This window comes from Haliotis rubra, unplaced genomic scaffold, assembly GCF_003918875.1.
Source record: "Haliotis rubra isolate DU_JTF1 unplaced genomic scaffold, ASM391887v1 Scf1554, whole genome shotgun sequence".
Lineage (NCBI taxonomy): Eukaryota > Metazoa > Mollusca > Gastropoda > Lepetellida > Haliotidae > Haliotis > Haliotis rubra.
The window spans coordinates 116446-138983 of NW_025765508.1; the positions used below are offsets into that span (position 1 = coordinate 116446).

A 22538-nucleotide genomic window follows, 5' to 3' on the forward strand; every position below is an offset into this window, starting at 1 on the left:
AAAGAAGCTTGTATGTGATGGCTATTGTATGGATGTATTTCATCACAGTTTGTAACTTTGAAGAGTGTGTGAATCTATTCTTGTGTTATTTGTGTATATTTGTTTGGTTACAAAAGACTATATCGTGGCCTGTTTGTCTGTGGGTAAACAGTGGATCACTTGCTATTCTCACCAATACAGTACACACTTAGTAGTAGGATTCAACTCATATGTTTTTCAATATATTACAGTATTTGTCTTGTTTTGACCATGCTCATAAATTTTGATATTGCATATTTACCTATTTAATGTTTTCTCTGAAATCAGAAATAGGTGTGGAAGCGTATGAGAGACACAGTGTAAACATTTTCATCTACGTACTAGATGCACATGTACGAAGAGGGTACTATATGATATAAGGATCAAACGTATCATCATTACTCAGACAGTAATATTGTCTTGCGAAGTTGCCCCCCTAGTTGGATACTAATTTATACAAACATTTATATTTTAAATAAAGGTGACTACTAACTTACTGTTAATTCAATTAAATGTTTGGAAGCATGTTGGTCATTTCTGCCCATTTTGCCTTTTCAATTATTTACAACGTACAGAGGTTAATTCAAATTTTCAAACAGTCAGCGCAAATATAAAACTATAGAATTGTACCCTCAGTGCTTTATAGAATTGGTTTCGTACATTTCATTAAGTTTGAGGGATTCCCACTCCTTCGTATTGACGATTTACCTCAAAAAACTAATTTCCGGAGTAGAAAAAGTACAAGAGTCAATATATTCCAGTAATTTTCTGGAACTTAAATCAGGTTATGTGTGATATATATATATATATATATATATATTGTAATAATAACGTATAGTTGAGTGTAGTTTGAAGATTTTGTACTCTCCGCTCTTTATTACGGCTCTAAGGGAATGTGGTGAGTGTGATTCATTGCTTTATCTAATATTTAGATAGTACACTCTCTCAAAAAAGAAACGCAACCCCTGTTTTTTTTGGTAATGTTTATATCAATTTTAACTGGTTATTACATTTGTATTTTTAAAGATAATGCCATGAAATTTGACCTGGTGAACCTTATGTCAGCACGGTATAAGGTAACAGTTAATGCAGGTCAGTATCGAACTCTCAATTTACGCTAGGGGGCGTTGTCTTCAGTATCTCGTTGTAGAGCCACGAGCTCTAATCACAGCAGTGCACCTCCTCGGAACAGAACGAGTCAGACGGCGGATGTTTTCCTGGGGGATTGCTCTGCACTCTTCCTGGAGTGCTGCGGCCAGTTCAACCAACGTGTGCGGTTGTGGTGTACGTGCACGAACACGACGATCCAGCTGGTCCCACAGATGTTCGATAGGATTGATGTCTGGCGATCTGGAGGGCCACGGCATCACGTTGACGTTTGAATTCTGTAGGAATGCCACTGTTGCACGAGCTGTGTGAGGGCGGGCATTGTCATGTTGAAACAACTCCCTCTGTTGGTTGATTATCGGCAGAAGATGTGGCTGTAAGACGTCATCAATGTACCGTTGTGCCGTCAAATTGCCACGAATGATGACCAAGTCTGACCGTTGGTTGTAAGACATGGCTCCCCATACCATGATGCTTCCTCCTCCAAATCTGTCGACCTGTCGAACGCAGTTCGGTGCAAAACGTTCATTTGCTCGTCTATAGACACGTTGTCTACCGTCACGTCGTTGAAGAAGAAAACGAGACTCGTCACTAAACCAGACTCTTCTCCAGTTTCTTAGGGTCCATCTCCTTACGTAAGTACACCACCTGAGACGTTGGCGTCGATGTTGGCGTTTCAGGACGGGCCCAACAACTGGTCTTCTTGCACGTAAATTTGCCTCATGTAAACGGTTCCTGATGGTTTGGGCCGATACTCTCCTCAAACCTGGCACCTGTGTTGCAGTGATGGTGGGTGTGGCATGCCGATTACGTAGGTGGCTGAGTCGAATAAAGCGATCCTGAGCCGGTGTGGTGATCCTAGGTCTACCGCTCCTGGGACGATCTTCAATTGCATGGAACTGTGTGTAACGATTCCAAAGTCGTGAGATTGTTGTTTTGTGTACGTTTAGATGACGGGCAACTGTTCCAAAGCTTTCCCCGGCCTCAATGCGACCAATGGCAATATTTCGATTTGCTGTACTCAAACGGGGCATTTTCGAACTTGATTTGCAGAGCAAATTATGAGAGAAAAATTACAAACTACGCGTGCTTTTAAAACCCTATACATGAACTGTGTTTTCAACGATTTGCACGTGCAACAGGCTTTTAGCATTTTGTACATGACAATTTCGCACTTTCTCAAATAACACGGATACAAAGGTCATCATGTGTGAAAATGGTTCCGTTTGGGAGCTTATACTGATCAGATGGGAACGTATTAACAGTATTGAAGAAAATTCTAATTTACATTCACCATCTTTATTCTAGAAATGATGTCAGATATTTAGATAGGGGTTGCGTTTCTTTTTTTGAGAGAGTGTATATCAATAGACATGTCAAGGTAGAAAGTAACACAAATCGTGATTATTGATTGAGTCATTATTAATTGGAGAAAATATTGTTACATTGTTATATTGTTAGTGGATAATTCACTAGTGGGTGATAGTTTAAACATCATACATAAATATTCTACGTAGATGAAAGTAATATCTACGTAGCTATAAGTATTATCACCGTTGGAAATATTTATAGGGTGTGGCATTAATATACTCCCATAGTTTTGGCATCAGTATATGTGCAGAAATTATTCGACTTCCAAAGCTGCAGCAACTTTCAGTAACATATGTTATATCTGGGATTACACTTTCTTGGTGAAATACTTTTGTTGGGTTGAGAGGGTTAAGCGGCTGACTTTGTGTGCTGGCGATTGGGTGCGTGAATATGAGGGACTCAACCAGACAAAAGTACTAGAATCTGTACTTTACTGAGAAAGTGTAATCCCAAATATAACATAGGTTACATTTGGCCACTTTCTATGTGGCATTGTGTAATCATAGCTTTTTTAGTACGTTTATGTATTTATTGACATTTTCGTTGTTGAATCACAAACATGTATTGTGACATTGTTGGCTTTTCTGTAATACCATATTTAGCGTTTAGTCATCATTACCAAAACTAACAAACACCAAAGCGACCAGCTTGGTGGAGCCAACTTTTTATTTCTTTCATGATAATCATGAATTGTGATTAACATGAAGCCGCATATTTTTATACTGCAATGGGATGTAGTCAGCATCTGGTCTGTTTGTCTCTCCGGCTGTATGTGAGTCCGTATTTCGTTTCCATAACACTTGAAAACTGTGATAGTCTTGCATACAGACAGACATATTTTTGAGAAAATATCTCATCACGTTGGACTTACTGTAACAGTCAGTTGATTTGTTCCTTCGACTTTGTAGGGGCCAGTAATTTGTCGTATTATGATGACCATTTCACAGTATCAAAGATAGAACGTCCATTAATTGTGCAACTACAGAGTTATATTTCTTTCATTTTTGATTCCACAAACTTCTGTAAGTCCTGATGGCAATTAACAGAAGTGGTTTACTGGGGTAGTGTGGCAGTCAGATTGTGAAACAAGTCTAAACATTCTTGGCTGTTCGAAGGCGGACTCAACGCATCGGTGCTGACAATTTCGTCGCACAGAGTCTTGAACTCATTGGATAAACCTTTGGGAAGAGGGCATGTGCAGCACTGCCACATGTCGGCTACATCCACAGGGGACACAGGGAACTTGTAATCACGGGTACCTACGATGAATGGAAGATAAATACACATTATGACGGGTATACATTCAAATAAAACTGTGTTCTTATTTATATGGATATAGTGTTCTGTTTTTATTTTCTTAAAAAATCGAAACACTTTATACTGAAGAAGTTTCTTCTAAAGATGCTTTGGTCATTAATATGATCCTGAACCAATATTATGAAGAACACGTGCTCAATGTATATATATGGTAATGTTGTTTCACACATGCCATTATAGTGGAATATGTATGTTACGAAAATAATGCGAGCACGAGTACCGAAACAGAAAAAACCCCGATAATACGACTGCTAGCAGGATAAAAAACACATCGCTGATGACTATTATGGTAAACACTTCCTCACTTCCGTAATCTCACATCTTGCTAACAGAGTTTAGCGACTTGGATGGCGAAATGCACAATAAAAATGTTGCATCATATTAATCATATTTCCCGCTAGGCTTAAAAATGGATATAAAAACACTTCAAGGTCAATGTTTAAATAGTTGATGTACACCCTGCATTACAAGTACAAGATTTAAGTTTACAAGTTGTATGTGTTGTGACCTTCAGACCACAGTATGGCCTCAACCTCTCCACAAACGTACCAAACATTTCTGGTATACTGTACATCAAATCTGGCCTCCCATTCAGCTGACTGGTCACACGCCTCGGCAAATGTGTATTCCACTCGTCCCTTATTCTGTTTAGATCAGCTTGTATCACATCCATACAACTGTATCGGAGGCAGTGCCTTGCAAAACAGAATCAATACAACAAAATGTTTGTATGTGGAACTAAGGTACAGGGCATTGTTATGAATAGTTTAATTCTCACTGATCTATAAGGATCAACCACACTGTGTTTATATCCATTCTACCATGTCTGTAGAACTCTGTATCCCTAAAACAAAGCTTCTTTGCACAAACATGTTTTGTTCACATCGTAAAACCTCACTCGCACATATGACAGGCATAAAACGTGTGCATCTAAGCTACAAAGTTGAAGCAACAATAACCTGAGCAAGCCTTGCAATGTTTCGTTCTTCACCACGCATAACTATTATGACGTCATACAAGTCATTGTAACGCAGAAAATATAACGCGATATTTGGCTATAGAAAAGCGATAAATTCCAAGTTCTCTGTGGTTCTAAAAACTATATATATCTTGCATCCACACATAAATGTTCTATTATTTTCAATGAACCCCGCTTACAAGGGAGTAACAGTGTCAATGTACCCTGCTGGGAATGCCGAACTCATCTGGTACATCGTAGTAGTAATTCTTTCTCTCGAATAACATTGAATCACGTATGAATATTGTACGGAAATTACCGATGTTTTGCGAATGCAAATCGATCGAAGGGAGATAACTCTAAATTTGTTTTTTCTTGTCTGGTACTTCATACTATGATCCGATACCCGTGCTTCAAACAGTTCAAAATAACCATTGAGGTGTTCGGTAAGATAAACACGTTGTTCACTGGTACCTAGGGGCCCATGGGTTGATGTACCCTCGATGTTTCTTTATATTCCCCTCGCCCTTCGTGCTCAGGGAACATAAACAAATGTGGTGATCACAGCTTGCACTACGATATTATATAACGAATGGAGTAAGTTGCGGATTGCACTTTGTAGTATTTAGGCCAAAATCTAAAGTATATGGTAGACCCCTGATTCAGGCAGGTAATACTTACAAAATGGTTTCCACGGACGCGCTGTGGCAATAAGCTGTCTCCGGCACCTTCCGTCTCCAGGCGTTATGACATCACCGCACTGACTGGCAATAACGTCTTAACGTTTGTTTGTGTGTTTATTTGTTTGTTGTTTAACTCCGCACTCAGCAATATTCCAGCTATATGACAGTGGGGTGTAAATAATCGAGTCTTGGCCAGACAATCCAGTGTTTGACGCAATGGGCATCAAACCACCCAATTGGGATACGATGACAAACATCAAGCAAGTGAGCGAGTCTGACACCTGATACCGTCGCCAAACATGACAAGCATGACTTCTTAATGAAGTTCGGGCGGTACGGTTCCCTAGTGGTTAAAGCATTCGCTCATGACACCGAAGACCCTGGTTCGATTCCCCATGTGGGTACAATACGTGAAGCCCATTTCTGGTGTCCCCCGCCGTGATATCGCTGAAATATTGCTAAAAGCGGCGTAAAACTAAACTCACTCACTCACTCTTAATGAAGTGGTGTGAACGTGGATAGCTACTGGTACAGCAGGATATGATTGGATTGATCTTCGGTGAAACAGTCATAATCTTATAAGCTCCAGCTCTTCACTGTCTTGTACGTTCTGTGGACTAATACAGGGACGTTTTGAATTATGCATGTTTTAGAAACACATGAACGAAAAGTGTGTTTTGAGCATAACTGTTTCATGTTTCACAAATGGTGAATATTGCGAAATTGTTTTGACATGGTTTTCTTACTTGGTTTGAATTAGAACTTGCAATTATGACACAATTCTCCCCTGCCATTTCATCTGTGTGGTACCATCTGAATGCCTTCTGCTTGTCCTCTGTAACACCGTTTTCAGTCCCAGCGTCCATTCTGATACATCGTGGGACACCTACATGATACCTCAGATAAAGTGTTACCTATTATTATTGTTATTATTATTATTATAGGATATTTATATAACATATACCTACATTACTTGTTTCACGACTGTAATGATATATGAAACATGATATATGAAACACTTCATTGTGGGAATAAATAACTGGGCAACCTTTAATCTTGAACTCGTGATTTTATTGTTTGAGTTGACTATGCTGTGTAGTAGGTTCAAGCTGGTTAAAGAAGTAAGAAAACAACATTTAGTTACAATATCCAGCATAAAAACTTGCAAATAATGATATACAAACACATATTACATAATAGTCTGTGTAAGACCAATAAAACAATGATTTCATAGTGGCACGAAAATAGGTGACACACAACCATGTGCTCGTGCTCGTGCTCGTCATGTTGAAGTTTACAGAAAACACTTTACCATTAAAATTAATAATACCTGACAAAATTGCTTGAAAAGTGTTGCAATACTAAAAAGAAACAATGCTTACAAATTTTAGGCCCATTATCCTCCACAAAGGTAGGTGTACAAAGTAAAAAAGTAGAATGTTGTCTACCGCAGCAGACGTTCATCGTTCATAGCTCTCCATTCACAACCACGAGGTCACCGCAGCGATTAGAGTTATCTGCCCGAGAACTTCCGGCCTTGTTGAGGCAACAGATAATTGTGTGAAGCGCACGTAAAATCTTTATAAAAGATTAAAGCAAATAAATCTCTACACACCGGCCCCATAAATGTGTAGTTTTCCTTTATAACAAACATTTACCTCCAAAAACCTAAATATACTCTTAACCAAAGAATAATACTCGAATAAAATGACCTTAACAAATAAAAGAAATGTAATAACCAAACAACCTCACAGGTGCATACCATGATTGTATACAAAATATTATATACTGTGCTTATGAATGTTTCTCTTAAATGAACTTAAAGTTTATACTTTCAATGATATACTCCCCTACAGTTACAGTAGTCACACAATCACATTTACTGATTTGCTTTATGAAAAGTCACTCATTTGACATTTAGTCAGTCATAGTGTCACTGACTCCAGAAGGCACAGTTTATGGATGGGTCTGGTAAGGATTGTCCCCCTTGATCTCACAAGCACTGACCGCACCAGTCCGTCTCTACCTGGGAATGTCTTTTCCACACGGGCAAGTGGCCACAATTTTCTCGGTGTATTCTCATCCGTAATGAGAACAATATCATCCACACAGAGATTATATGTAGGCTTAACCACTTCTGTCTAAGCTGCAAGGTTGGAAGATATTCCCGGACCCAACGTTTCCTGAAAACGTCGGACAGGAATTGTACATGCCTCCATCGTTGTCTGTACACATCTTGAGGATGAAAGTCACCTGGAGGCATCAACTCGCCTTGCCGCAATAGAAGCAAGTGGTTAGGTGTGAGAGCTTCTGCATCCCGCACATTGTCCGATACAACAGTGATCGGTCTGCTATTGATTATTGCTTCAACCTCACAGAAGAGTGTATGAAGACACTCATCAGACAGTCCTTTTTCCCTGCATAACAGTCCATTCAACACTTTGCGCACAGTCCTTATCTGCCGCTCCCATACACCGCCCATATGGGATGCCGTAGGAGGGTTAAACTCCCACTGAATGTCTTTCCTAGTCAGAAAATCATCAACTTGTTTCAAGTTCCATGCTTGAATTGCCCCTTTGAGCTCTCTGCAAGCTCACTTGAAATTAGACCCGTTATCAGTCCTAATTTTTCTCTGGTTTGCCTCTGCGACTCACGAATCGCCGAAGTGCGTCGATGAAGGAGTCTGTACTCATTGAATCCAATTTCTCGATATGGACTGCTCTGGTAGTAAGACACGTAAAGATACAGCCATAACGTTTCACAATGCTTCTGGCCCTTTTTACCTCGAATGGCCCAAAACAGTCAATACCTACATAAGTGAATGGCGGTCGATGAGGCATAACTCGATCTGTAGGCAGTTGCGCCATTTGTTGAGCACCCTTAGCACTCTGCATTTTCCGACAATGAACACATTTCCTGAATATGGATTTGAGCATAACTCTGGCCCCGATTATCCAGAATCTTTGTCGCAGATATGATAAAACATGCTCAGTCCCAGAGTGGCCCAAGATATCATGGGCGTGATAGGCGATCAGTCGGCCGACATAATGATCTTTTGGCAAAATCATCTGATGTTTCGCCTGCTCGGTGATAAGAGCGTTGGATAGCCTGCCTCCAACACAGACAATTCCCTTGGAACTGATCATTGGCTCTAACTGGTGTATAGGACTTGATTTCTTAACTGTTCGACCTAGTTTCAGTTCTTGAATTTCAGATGTGAAGTGACGTTTCTGCAAATATTTCACAATTTCCTGTTCGGCAGTCCTCATTTCATCTACTGAAAGAGATTTTGTGGATATTTTATTGTCCTGTTTCTGTTTTGAACCTCTCACTTTCAGTAGAAGGCATTGTTTGAGTCTTAGAATCCAACAAACTATTTTCTTCACCTTGATCCAGGATGAATACCTCTTTAATAGCCTGTCTGTAGCATACTCCTCCATTCCAATGTCAGAAAAGAAAACCTTGCTTTTCCTTACTTCAAGTTCTGTCGGGTCAACATCAAACAGGTCGGGAGTTGCAGGCCATTTGCTTTCTTCCATCCACAGGAATTCTGGACCCTTATCCACTGTCCGCAGAGTTGACAATCTGACTTTATGCATGCCACGAGATGAGTAATCACCCGGTTCAGTTCAGATTTCACATATCGCCAGTCTGACGACGAAGTCGATTCCTGGATTGTACTTATTCTGTTGGCAACAAAGGTTTGAAACCGCAGTCTCGCTCTTAATGTAATGGAGTACAATCGTATTTATCCGTCCAAAAGGTAGAACTGATGATGTTCAGGTTTAATTCTTGTAGAAGTGTCTCATTCAGTTTTACTGATACAACCGCAGCGGACAGTTCAAGTCTCGGAATGGTGCTTTCTTTAATAGGTGGCAGTCTGGCCTTTCCCATCAAGAATGAACAATGAATTTCCGCATCTGTGTTTATTGCTCTGAGATAAGACACTGCTCCATAGCCGTTTAGTGATGCGTCAGAGAAGTGATGTAGCTCACACTTCACGATTTCGCCAAAGTCCGCAGGAAATAGACACCTGGGGATTCTCAATTTCTCAATTTCTTGGAGATCAAGGAGCCAGTCCATGAACTTTCGAACACTGTCCGGTTCAAGTGCGTCATCCCATTCTTTCTTCAATCTGCACTCATGCTGAAATAGTCTCTTAGCTTTCAACATGACTGGACACACAACTCCAAAGGGGTCATAAACAGAACTTATGATGCTAATAAGTCCTCTGCGTGTCATCGGTTTCCTTTTAGGTTTCACAATAAACCCAAATTCATATGTTTCAGTGTCCCAAACTACACCAAGTGTCGCTCTTGTGGGAGAATGTTGTTGCCAAGGTCAATATTCTTCAGCTCCTTTGCTCGCTTTTCAGTTGGAATGGATTCCACTACTGTCCGACTGTTACTAGTCCATTTAGTAATATTGAATCCACCTCGCTGGAGTAAATTGCTAGTTTCCTTTACAAGATGAATTGCTCTTTCGTCTGAAGTTGTTGACTTGAGGCAGTCGTCGATGTAGAAGTTGTCTAACACTGTTCTCACTGTCTCTTCATCAAAGTCTACTGTGTTGTCCTGAGCGGTGCGCTGGACAGCATAACTAGCACAACTGGGGCTCCATACCCCTCCAAAAATATGAACAGTCATCCGAAATATCTCTGGTTTGAGGGATAGGTTTCCTCCTGGCCACCAGAGGAATCTCAATACATCTCGATGTTTCTGTTCGACTTTGACCTGGTGAAACATCGCTTCGATATCCCCCATGATAGCAAATTGTCCCTCTCGGAAACGCTGAAGTACTCCGATTAGCTTATTAGTGAGATCCGGTCCTTGAAGTACTTCTTCGTTAAGGCTTGTCCCCAAGTACTTTGCTGAACAATCAAACACGATTCTCACTTTATCCGGCTTCTTGTCGCTTGTAACGGCATGATGCGGCAGATACCACACGGGTCTTTCAGTTGTAATTTCATCATCGTCAACCTTTTCTGCATAACCCTTTTCAAGTAACTCCTCGATGCCCTTTGAATAGTTGTCATGAAGGGTTTCATTTTTCTTCAACTTCCTTCCTAGGGATTCAAGTCTAGCTTCAGCAATGCAGTAGTTGTTCGGCATGTTCGGTTCTTCCATCTTGAATGGTATAGGCATGCTGTAATGCCCGTCAATAACTTGGAGCCATTATTCTTCCACAGGTTAGTATACATATTTGTCTTGTATGGACATTTGCTGACGGTTATCCATCTGCATGCCACAGGAATCCAATGTCCAAAGTCTTTCTAAACAAGTTGTAAGATCAGCTTGAATGTAGTTGGAGACTATTGTGCCCTGTTTGCCATATTCCAAAGGTCCGTTCAGGGTCCAGCCGAAAACGGTAAGCACGGCATACGGTTCGTTTATTTTCCCTCTTCTAATGTCAAGTGGTGCTATAGCTCCAGGATTGTCCTGTCCAATGAGTATAGAGATCTTTGACTCATTGACTTGTGGCAAATGTATGTCCTGCATGTGTGGCCAGTTGTCAACGTCTGTCTGTGACACTTTATTCCTTTCCGGAACTGGCATATTGGGAATAACATAAACATAGGGCAACTTCAATTGATTCCTTCCATCCAGATCCGCAATTTCAAGCGAGATACAGGTAGTTTCCAATGGACAGTCTTCATTTGTCAGAGTTATAAGAGACAAGGATGTCTTCGCTCCCTGCAGGCCGAGTTGGTCATATAATTCTTGGGAGCAGAAGGAATTCGTACTGCCACTGTCCAGGAAGGCATAGGTTGTTAAGCACTCTTCTCCGTTCTTCCGAACTGTAACGGGTACAACTGGTAATGCTACCCTACATATGCCGGCCCCATTGACATCACGATTTGAATGGTGAGTAGAGAAGGTCTGTGTTCCACGATGTTGTTGGTTTGAGTGTGAGTTCCCTCGTAACTGTTGGGTTCTCTTCGGTAGTTCACTTTCCACTAGCACGCCAGAATGCATCTTCCTGTATGTCTGCAAGGCATGATGTAACAGAGTTGAATGTCTCTTGTTGCATCTATCAATACGACACATGCTTTCCTTGGTACATTCATACGACACATGATTCTTAGCAAAGCAGTTAAAACATAATTTTTCTTCTTGCATGAATTTCAGTCTATCTTCAGAATTCATTTGTCTAAATGTGTTGCACATGTAAATGGCATGATCCCAAGAGCATAACTTGCAACTTGACTTCGTGTCTCTGTACTTCATGACAGTTTGTAAGGCTGTTCCCTTGCTATCGTGTCCTCTTGATGGTCTCTCTCTGTTGTCAAAGCGAATATTCCCGAAGACTGGGTCGTTAGCCTCATCGGCAACCATCTCAATGAATTGAGCAAATTCATGAATGTTTGGGTAATGTCTGTGTGTCCTGAGATGGCTGACTGCTTGATTTCTCCATCTGTTCTGTAGATGGACCGGGAGTTTTTCTGTCATCTTCCTTATCCTGTCTTGGTTGTCAACCTCTGTGAGTCTCCCCATGGCTGATAAAGTGACTATACAGCTCTTCACTGAGTCCGCATACTGACGCAAGGCTGCATTGTCTCCATTCCGCAGTACTGGTCTCTCAGTGACTCTTTGAATCCATGCACGCGAAATAACAAACTGGTTGCCGAATCGCTCCTGCAGAATTCTTCTTGCCTCCTTATAACCATAGTCTTGGTTCATGACGGCACAACACTCTATGACCGAAAGTGCTTTGCCACTGCAATACTGTAGGAGTCTTGTAAGTTTGGCAGTGTCACTTATTGAAGTTGATCCAATGCTATTGTCAAAGGAACGGACGAAAATCCAATACTTGAGTGGATCACCATCAAATTTAATCAGGTCTGCTCTAGGGAGATGAATCATGTTCAGAATCTCCTTGCTACTCTCAGACACTGGTGGCTGTGTAAGCTGCTGTTTACGCTCTCTCTCTGGTTTGATCGGGTGACTTGGAAGAGTATCTGATTTAAGCTGAAACTCTTCAGTCCTGGGGTTCAGCATGGATGTAGCTGGAAGAGGCCTCTTAACTGTACTCCCGTTATCACTCAAAGCGCTGGTCTCTGCCTCAGCAGCGGCGATCTCTGTTTCTAACTTAAGGGCTTCCTCTTGCAGTTGCAGTTCCATCACCTGACGCTTCAATGACTGTTGTTTCTTTAGAGCCTCGGCTCTCACACGAAGCGCTGCTGCCCTAGCTTCGGCCACCTTCACATGTGATGCTACCGACTTCATGCTGACCTGACTTGCAGAATCTTCGGGTTTAATCTCCTGACTGTCTTTGACCATAAAAACCCTAATTTCTGCTGCTAATTTACTATATCTATCCTTGAGGGCATTATCATATTCATCAACTTGCTTGAATTCCACTGGATCATGGACAACTAATTCCTTCAACTGCATAGACTTCACAACAATTCTGTCTAATGTTTCTTTCATAAGTTCTAGTTCTTCTGCAAGAGAAACTGCACTTGGGTTGCCCTCCTGTATCATCAGTCTTATTCCCTTCTCTATTTTACTAAAGTATGACACAATTCCTCCTCTCTCCTTTTGGAGCTTGGATATTATTTCAATTTTTTGCATGTCTTCAGTGTCTTGTAAAGTTTCTTTATCTGTACATCCACTTATGACAGACATATTTGTTGATTAAAGTTGTAAATTTCTTGAACTTTTTGTGGGAATAAATAACTGGGCGACCTTTAATCTTGAACTCGTGATTTTATTGTTTGAGTTGACTATGCTGTGTAGTAGGTTCAAGCTGGTTAAAGAAGTAAGAAAACAACATTTAGTTACAATATCCAGCATAAAACCTTGCAAATAATGATATACAAACACATATTACATAATAGTCTGTGTAAGACCAATAAAACAATGATTTCATAGTGGCACGAAAATAGGTGACACACAACCATGTGCTCGTGCTCGTGCTCGTCATGTTGAAGTTTACAGAAAACACTTTACCATTAAAATTAATAATACCTGACAAAATTGCTTGAAAAGTGTTGCAATACTAAAAAAGAAACAATGCTTACAAATTTTAGGACCATTATCCTCCACAAAGGTAGGTGTACAAAGTAAAAAGTAGAATGTTGTCTACCGCAGCAGACGTTCATCGTTCACAGCTCTCCGTTCACAACCACGAGGTCACCGCAGCGATTAGAGTTATCTGCCCGAGAACTTCCGACCTTGTTGAGGCAACAGATAATTGCGTGAAGCGCACGTAAAATCTTTATAAAAGATTAAAGCAAATAAATCTCTACATTCATCACGATATGATGAAGTATAGTATGACCAGAAATTATTGATATTATTAATATGTTTACTTGGATTTCTAGTATAAAGAACCTTGACCAGCTATCAAGTGCTTGGCTTCATTCAAGAGAGACAACGCCTTTAATCCTTTTTCATTAGTTTGTGAAGAGTTACCCCCCCCTTTGTTTACTTGCTAGAAGACTACATTATCAGTGATCCTCAGTATGGATGATTTAGAGGAGAGGAAGTTGATTTTAGAGTATTATAACAAGGGCATCAGATCAGCTAAAGTGATTTCAAGTAGAACAGGCATCCCTTTGCCCACTTTTTATCGTGTTTTGAACAATATTGCAAATGGATATGGCATTGAGCACCAAGGAGGCGCAGGTAGGCCCAGAAAATTGACTGTTGGTGACAGGAAGCGGCTTGGTATTCTTGTGTCTACAAATATACGAAAGGAGTTTAGAAAACTTAAGGCTGATTGATATGATTGATAGAGGAACTGTGGCTGTGTGTAAGGAGACAATTAGAACTGAGCTGCATGCAATGGGTTGGCAGAAAAGTCGAGGAATTCCATCACCAATCACGAAACCTGAACCTTAACAAAAGGAGCGAACAAAAGGAAACTGGGACAATGTGATTTTCTCAGATGAAAGTTCTGTGTGGCTGTTTCCTAATACACTGAAATTCTGGACCAAACAAACTGAAAAACCTTTGTATCAGCGCCCAAAGTAGAGTCCGAAATTTAACGTGTGGAGTGGCATATCTGTGTTAGGGGCAACGTCCCTCTGTGTATTTGAAAGGAATATGAACAGTGAGCGGTACCCAGATAAGATATTCTCGAGGGACATTTATTTCCATCTGCTCACGTGTTCTATGGAAATGTTTGGATTTTCCAGCAGGACAACGACCCAAAACATCGTTCAAAGCATTCACAGGCCTGGTTTCGGACCCAAAATATGACATTATTAGATTGACCAAGCTATAGCCCTGACCTAAATCCAATAGAAAATGTTTGGAGACTTAAGAAGGAAAGTGTCAATAAGAAAAATCTGACAAATATTGCTGAAATGAAAGAAGAGGTGGTCCGATATTGGGACAGCTTCTTTGATCAGTAGTATGCCCCGCCGCATTGAAGTTTTGCTGCCCATGGTGACTTGACAAAGTACTAACTGTTCACCTGTCTTTGAATCTGGAGTTATGTTCTGCTAAAATTCACATTTAATACGTGAGTAATGAGTGAAAAGAAATATAAAAAATTACAATCTTTAAATACTCAATAATTTCTGGTTGTACTGTAACTAACTATTCTATAACAAATGATTTATGTGATCTGACCTTTATGTGATCTTGACATGAGTACAAGCCAGATGACGAATCACATCTTGACATACAGATACTCTGATACAGACACGTGAAACAGGATTGTAACGCCTGAAAATGTTCCACTTCATCAATAACACATCATAAAGTAAGAAACTTTGCTAATGTTTTGGTGACATGTACCTTAAAGGGAAACATATACATTGACAATGTAAATAAAGACAGCCCTTGAATGTTCCCATATATTCTGAACAAATACTGATGCTTATAAAGAATACTTACCTTTCACCGTTTCAATATAATTCAGAAAGTAAGAGGCAACAACGTATGGATTGTTGTCCGTGTTAGGCACTTCCAGCCACAATATTCTCCTGGAGAATCTGAAAAAAGCTCAACGAATAAAATACTGACAATATATATATAGCGTGTGTGTGTCTGTGTGTGTGTGTGTGTGTGTTGTGTGTGTCTGTCTCTGTCTCTCTCTCTGTCTCTCTGTGTGTGTGTGAGAGAGAGAGAGAGAGAGAGAGAGAGAGAGAGAGAGAGAGAGAGAGAGATTATTCTTTTGCGTGCGGCTTGCGGTTTAGGAAATGACTATTGGAGTATTCTCAAAACGACAACTACATGACATTGATCTCCAATGGATCTACTCTTCTAAAATGGACTTGAATAGAAAGCATTGATTTAGGTAACACAGTTTCTTTACCCGCATATGACTCCGTGAATTGCAAAACCAAATGGTTTTAATTTATCATAGCCGTCGATATGGACGAGATAATTGGGTCCTTTGTTAGTGTAGACACGCCTTGATAGTCGATGGCGAGATCTCATCTCCACACCTTCTGGGTCTAACTCACGCTGAAGCTGTAGGATTGTATCTCTGAAAGTTTATTTAAAGATTTAAGGTTTGGGAGAAAGTTATGTTAAATAAAAGAACAAAATCCATCTGATGTATAATATAACCAACACATCTTTACCGCCTCCGTGATGTAGGAGGGTGAACGGTAGAGGGTTTGATACCCTGGCCGTGCATAAGCGCTTTTGTTCTAAAAAAGCTAAAAGTGCGGGCACGTGATACGCAAATTAGCTTGGAGCAGTGGTGTAATGCTAAGCATGCATAGCACTTGAGTGTTGGGAGAAAGATAACCTTGGTACGCGCAATACCAAACACCGTTGAGACTAAGACAAGGGAGATACAGCTCTTGACAGATTGGACCCTTTCTTTTGACGAGACCTCGGGAAGGATGTTGACTATTTTATATCTGTTTCTTTTGATTACGACTCCCAACCAGAATGGCTAAGAGGCCTTTCGCAAGTGTCCATACCTCGTGACTAAGGGCATATAACTACAACATATTCAATTTAACCGAAATAATTTGATAATGGTCCCGTCATATTTGGCAAGTTCAGCAGCTTTATATGCCCCAAACAATTTGTTCTCCGGCTTTGTTGACTGGTAGCCAAACTGGATTCCAAGTTTACAAGTTTATTTTCTACAGTTTTCTGGTAATGGGTCAAGAAATCGACCAGCAAAACAGTATTTTCACGATTTGTGTGGCGGCCATATTATTCCACTTATGGTGAATCTTAAAGTCAGATTACTTTGGATTATCCATAACTTAGGAATAGAAAGGGACGGTGGGGTAGCCTAGTGGTGAAAGCGTCCGCTCGTCACGCCGAAGACCCAAGTTCGAATCCCCTACCTGGGTACAATGTGTGAAGCCCATGTGTCCCTCGCCGTGATATTGCACGAATATTGCTAAAAGCGGCGTAAAGCCAAACTCACTCACTCACTCACTCTCTCACTAACTCGGAATAGGAAACTCTTCTTCGACATTACTTTAATTTCGAACCTTTCAATATTTTTCATACATATTATTTCAGTACTTTAGCACTGCACCCATGTGGAGAAGTCAACACGGGCCATCAGCGAACGCCTTAACCACTAAGCTACCTACACCCCAAATACAATATAAAGTAACATTAGGATTTCATACACAAGATATATTCGCCAAATATCAAGTCAGTATACAACACTAGTTGATCGAGGTGAAAGGTTTTTGATGCACTAATGAAATGAAAATAATGACCCAGTCTAAATGCCTTTCATTTTTGCGGTTGACCCTCTTCATGTGTTGTACAGTTTCTTCACAAACCTCCCCGAAAAGACCAATGCAAAAGCACATGATATTTTCTTATAAAACATCCATTTTTTCATAACCCTCCTAGAGAGTGCCATATTCACTTATTCCTATAAAGACATTTATGCTATGATTTTGTAATATAAATTCATGGTGATTATCAATAATACCTTTGTGATGCAGTTTTGTGGAAAGTGTTTTGCATAGATTTAAATATTAGTATAAACAAAATGAGGCAGGTTAACTGGTTTCATTATCTATCTCAAGTTCATGTGGGAAAATCAGTGGAAGGGACATGATCGTTATTAAACGATATCGATATCTGGTAGTTGATGTACCTGAGATTTATGTTTAGCTTCTTGTGCAATATCAAGGTATTCCAAATTCAAGTTTTAACATTTTGCTGCATACCTTGGTACTGATAGGCCATACGACGACTGCAGCCGCGACCGCATTGACCTACATCCGAGATAGGCACCACTGCCATTTAGTTCTTCCTGCAACGATGAAAAAGTAACTGTAAAACGGTGTACTTGATGTGACAGCACTGATAAAAAATATTGTTTCTTAATTAGTTCAGTTTTATAATATTTCAAATAGAAACTTGAATGCGGATCTCTCATGGACACATTTACCGGTGTCTTACTGATTTCAGGACCGTTAACACGACTGCGTGCGACCTTTATACCATGTTTCATTCACATTGTGAAAACAGATGATATAGTATCATAATGTAAAGAAATAATTATGCAATGTATGAATAGAATCTTGGCGGTACATGTACCTGTACTGCTCGCCGGACCACTTGGATATTTGAAGCACCACGACGACGTAAATTCATTCTTCTTAACAGTCGCTTCAGTTGACGAATACTGTGAGGAATGATACTTATTTTTCATAACTGTCATTTACTTACAATATGCAACAATGCAATCAGTAACTGTTTACAACATGACATAAAATACCATAAACACAATTTATGTGATGATATGTAAAAACAACGAATGAAAATATACCTCAATTGTAGATGAAATATGAACAAGGAAAAGTGATGGTTCAATTTGGTTGATACCAATATTGAAACACTCACTAATATTAATACATAACTGTTTGTTACTACAGATATGCACAAAAATATCAAAGGGAATGTAACACAACATATGTAATAACTTATGTAACATTTATGAATACCATTGCTATTTAAATATTCATGATATGTTTATATGCAGATATTTCTGCTTACACTTTATATTATTAACTCGATGACATTCATAAGGAATACGAACCCGATGGAGAAACTGTGTCTTACATCTAGAAAAACTATGCGTATCTTTTCATAGCTCAATCCATTGAAAAAGTATTGACGAATTAAATCATCTCCTGAAAGCCGTTAAGTGAAGCAGACTGCGAGAGAAGAAAACATAAGACGAGTTATACTGGTTAAGTATACCATGATATCATGGACTTACCAGATGATTTGAAGCGAATCAGTAAAGCGTCACACGTTTTGAAAACTAGATTTATTTATATTTTCATGGTTATATTCCATAAAAACATATTTTATGATAATAACATATACTGGAATAAAAGATGGTTTTACCTCAGTTGTGTCGCATCTACCGACTATAAAGTTCTAAGGCTTAACATGTCTGCTTTATCTTCACTGCGGCTGATTGTGCATGAGAAAAAGGATACTACTTGTAGGTGGAGCTCCACGTGAACCCAAAGTAGCCATTTGCAGCAACCTACGTGAACAGAGCATGATACAGAGATAGAACATAAATAACGTCTAATGTTATATGCGTGAAAGCACAAATGTAAACCAAAAGCCACTGCGTTCTTTAATGTGGTTGGTTGAAAAACATGATCAAATGGTACTAGTATTCGATTCCCGGAAATTGCAAGACTATTCGCTGCGTATAATAGTACAAATATAGCGCACAATAATTATTATTGTATTGTAGCGTAGTAAGCAATGATGGGGTGATTAAAATCATATTGTGACGTTAAGTCGGAATGACGTCACAAATGAGCAGTTCAAGACGCTACCATGGGAACCAGCTGAAACGGCCAGCTGAGGACACTTCACTGTACCGTACTCGATGTGCCATGTGGGCCTTTTGGTTTACTTTTGTGTTTACAATGTTGATAATTCTAAGATGACTCGGTGAAAAATCAAAGGCGTCGACAGTACTTAATAAGACGATAATGTGCACTGTTTTCATTACGTCACAATGTATTGGCGTCACTGCGCAATTCTAGTACTCGTATGCCCCCTCGTAATAGAACACTTCTGCATAACATCACAATGTAACCGACGTCACGATGCAGGTGAGTTGTCATCGCCTCGTACAGCCTCCTACATAAAAACTACTCCTTTGCATTCCGTTTCTAGGTTTGCAGTTGCTTCACTCAGCTAACTTCACTGGTGGAAACATTACAGGGCCCCTCACTCCTGGTATTCCAGGAGGGACAGATGTAGGACAGAGCCCCTCACTCCGACAGATAACATGTGTCAGTTACAGGGATACGGAAACGTTCTCAATGTTTACATTCCCCACATGCAATCGTGGAATGTCAGCAAGCGTCCTTGTGCTTTAATCATAATAGTTCAGGGCGAAAGTGTGCTTTATTACACTATACATGGTGGTAGAAAGCGTCCTCGTGCGGGTTTATTATAATTGTTCACGGGGGTATCATTTGGAACCCACGGAGATAGAGATGGTTCTTTGTTCAGTTTTGTTGCAAGATCAATGGGTGCAGCAATGCCATGTGACGTGAGCCTAGCAACAGGTTTGCTATAGTCATGAGCTATTCCCAGTGGGCCCATGAAGGTCCGGGTTAGAATGAGCCTTCAGTAACCCATGCTTGTAGTAAGAGGCGACTAACGGGATTGGGTGGTCAGACTCGCTGGCTTGGTTGACATATGTCATCGGTTCCCAATTGCACAGATCAATGCCCATGCTGTTGATCAATGGATTGTCTTGTACAGACTCGATTATTTACACACCGCCGCCATATGGCTGGAATATTGCTGAGTGCTAAACTAAACTCACTCACCCAATCACTGCATGTAAATGCAATTAATCCTTTTCAATATACTGTCAATAAATACGTTTTGTGTTGCGACAAATAGAGATTAAGTAAAATGAAAAGCAGATCCCGGTATGTACATAGTAGCACATGTGCTGACAGGGCTCCTTGGGATACAGAAAACGTCCCAAGTAACCTATGCTGGTGGTAATAGGCGACTAAAGGGATCGGGTGGTCTGGCTAGGTTTTTTTGTTGAAGGCTTGAAAAGATTTTTTCATATCTGAGAAAGAACGATGACAACACATACCTTATGAAAAGGATTTTGTGCGCCGCTATGGTTAAAGACAAAAAGGACATGCTCCGTGGTGAACTGCCAGAGCAGCCGCCCGAAGAACGGAAGGGTTTGATCCCCGACCAACGTCATACCAAAAGATGTTAAAAAAGAGATGGTCGTTTTACCTTGTACAAACGTTCAGTGCGCTCAGATAGGCTCTACCGTCTGTCAATTCCTCACCACAACTTCACAAGCTTTGGTGATAAGTCGTTCTGTTTACATGCCCCAAGACTCTGGAGTGAGTGAGTGAGTTAAGATTTTAAGTCGCATGGGCAATATTACAGCCATATCGTGACTAAATCAAGTTATAAATATATTAACAATTGAAGGTAAAGTATAAAATTCTGTCAGCGAAGGACAGTAAAACAACTAGATTATATCACAAATATAAATATAAAACTAGTAATCAAATCTAAAATAGTTTAACTATACATGACAATACAATATAAAAACAGGCTATAGATTCCCAACAACTGAAGGTAGATCACCATACTAGGGACCATACTAATCTTGCCAATCACATTGCTGTCAAAAGGGACAAAAAAATTCAATGATATAAATAAATTCATTGGCTTTATCAAACAGAACAAGATCAAGTTTGTTAGCTGGAATTCTTCTGAGGCTGTATATGGGCCTATTGCACAGAAGTTTGAAGCATCATTTTCCATGACGCCCTGGACATGTTCAGGGTCGTACCATAGATGAACCTAGGAGTCAAAGCCACAGACATGGCGGAGACGGTAGTAAAAGCAACGAGCCATGCCATCATGTGTTTTAAGATATGCTGTTTGTGCCAAAGAAGGGCATCCACTGACAAGGCGTTGGACAGTGTCAATAAATTCATTGCACAGTCGGCATTTCATGTTAATATTTTCTTTAAGAATCACATTTTGGCGATTGCGAGTGGGAAGTGATTGGTCCTGAGCAGCAAAAGAAAGCCCTCAGTTTCACATTTAAGACCAGCTGACTTCACACAGGCGAAGGAGTCGGTGGAATTGCTATTCTGTTCCACACACTGCATGTACACACGATGCAATGGCTTCTCAGAAAGCCTCCCCACAAAAGACCGACTCTAGACAGACTTGGTGGAGGACTTCACCTGGTTTACTCCCATAGCTGTACCGTCCAGCAGGACATCGCCATCAACAAAATCAACATCAAATTTTGGATTCTGTCCAACAACCTTGGCACGCTTTATTACTATTATTATTATTATCCTGCCTGGCGCTCGACATTATGGCTATAAAACAAGGACTGGTGGGCTCAGATTCAGTATACTATGTCTGAGTGTGATATTCATATTAAACCTGCGGCATGGTATCTCAGTGAGCTAGCACTATAAAATAATATTAAATAGGCAATAGACCGGACTAGTACCAGCAGGAACACACGTGCCTGGACGTAACTATAGAAGTGCAATTATCCTGTACGCGACGTTCAATCCCTTTTCACCTACAGACAAACCGTTGTTTATGGTGTTGTGGCATAGGATGTTAAAGTACTGTCGGAAATGCTAGAAAAATGCTTTTTGACTTATATTTAAAATTCAGAGGTATTACAGTTACTTAAATAAGAAATATCACTTCAAGAAACATCTACCTAATGTAGACCGAGGGAATAAATTTTGAGACATGCTCTATGTGTTTTTACTGATGAAAATACCCAAAACTTAGAAAAATAAGGGGTAGTGTGGCGTTATTTGATACAAACATTAATTGCCTGTGATACGTCATCAGCATCCACGGTATCGACAGGTGAAATTGACACCTGAGCACACGCTCGTGCGAGGGGTCATCTCAATAGATGTTTTCTGCAAAATGTTGAATATGTGTACGTATAGTATACGTATCGGTTATGTAAGGGATCATTTGTGTATGTGTGTTTGTTTTGAAATAAACATACGAATTACTGTACATTGGAAAGAATCCTATCACTTGTGTGATCTTATCGACTGATTGTAGACATGTGCAACGTTTTTAATAAATGTTTTGCATGTCAACAGTATATTTCAT

The 22538-nt window shown here is 40.1% G+C and overlaps 1 protein-coding gene and 1 long non-coding RNA gene across 2 annotated transcripts; both read right to left on the reverse strand.

Annotated features, from left to right (window-relative positions):
- Positions 1-10643: 10643 nt before the first annotated feature.
- Positions 10644-13082, reverse strand: LOC124270882. Its single transcript, XM_046705944.1, has one exon. The coding sequence runs from the start codon at positions 13080-13082 to the stop codon at positions 10644-10646; it is 2439 nt and encodes an 812-aa protein (XP_046561900.1).
- Positions 13083-17569: 4487 nt separating this feature from the next.
- On the reverse strand, positions 17570-18474 carry LOC124270880. The gene is made up of 3 exons (XR_006896899.1): positions 18445-18474; positions 17943-18030; positions 17570-17655 (listed from the first exon to the last, which is right to left on the reverse strand). It is a non-coding gene; the product is annotated as an uncharacterized LOC124270880 (long non-coding RNA).
- Between the last annotated feature and the right edge of the window lie 4064 nt (positions 18475-22538).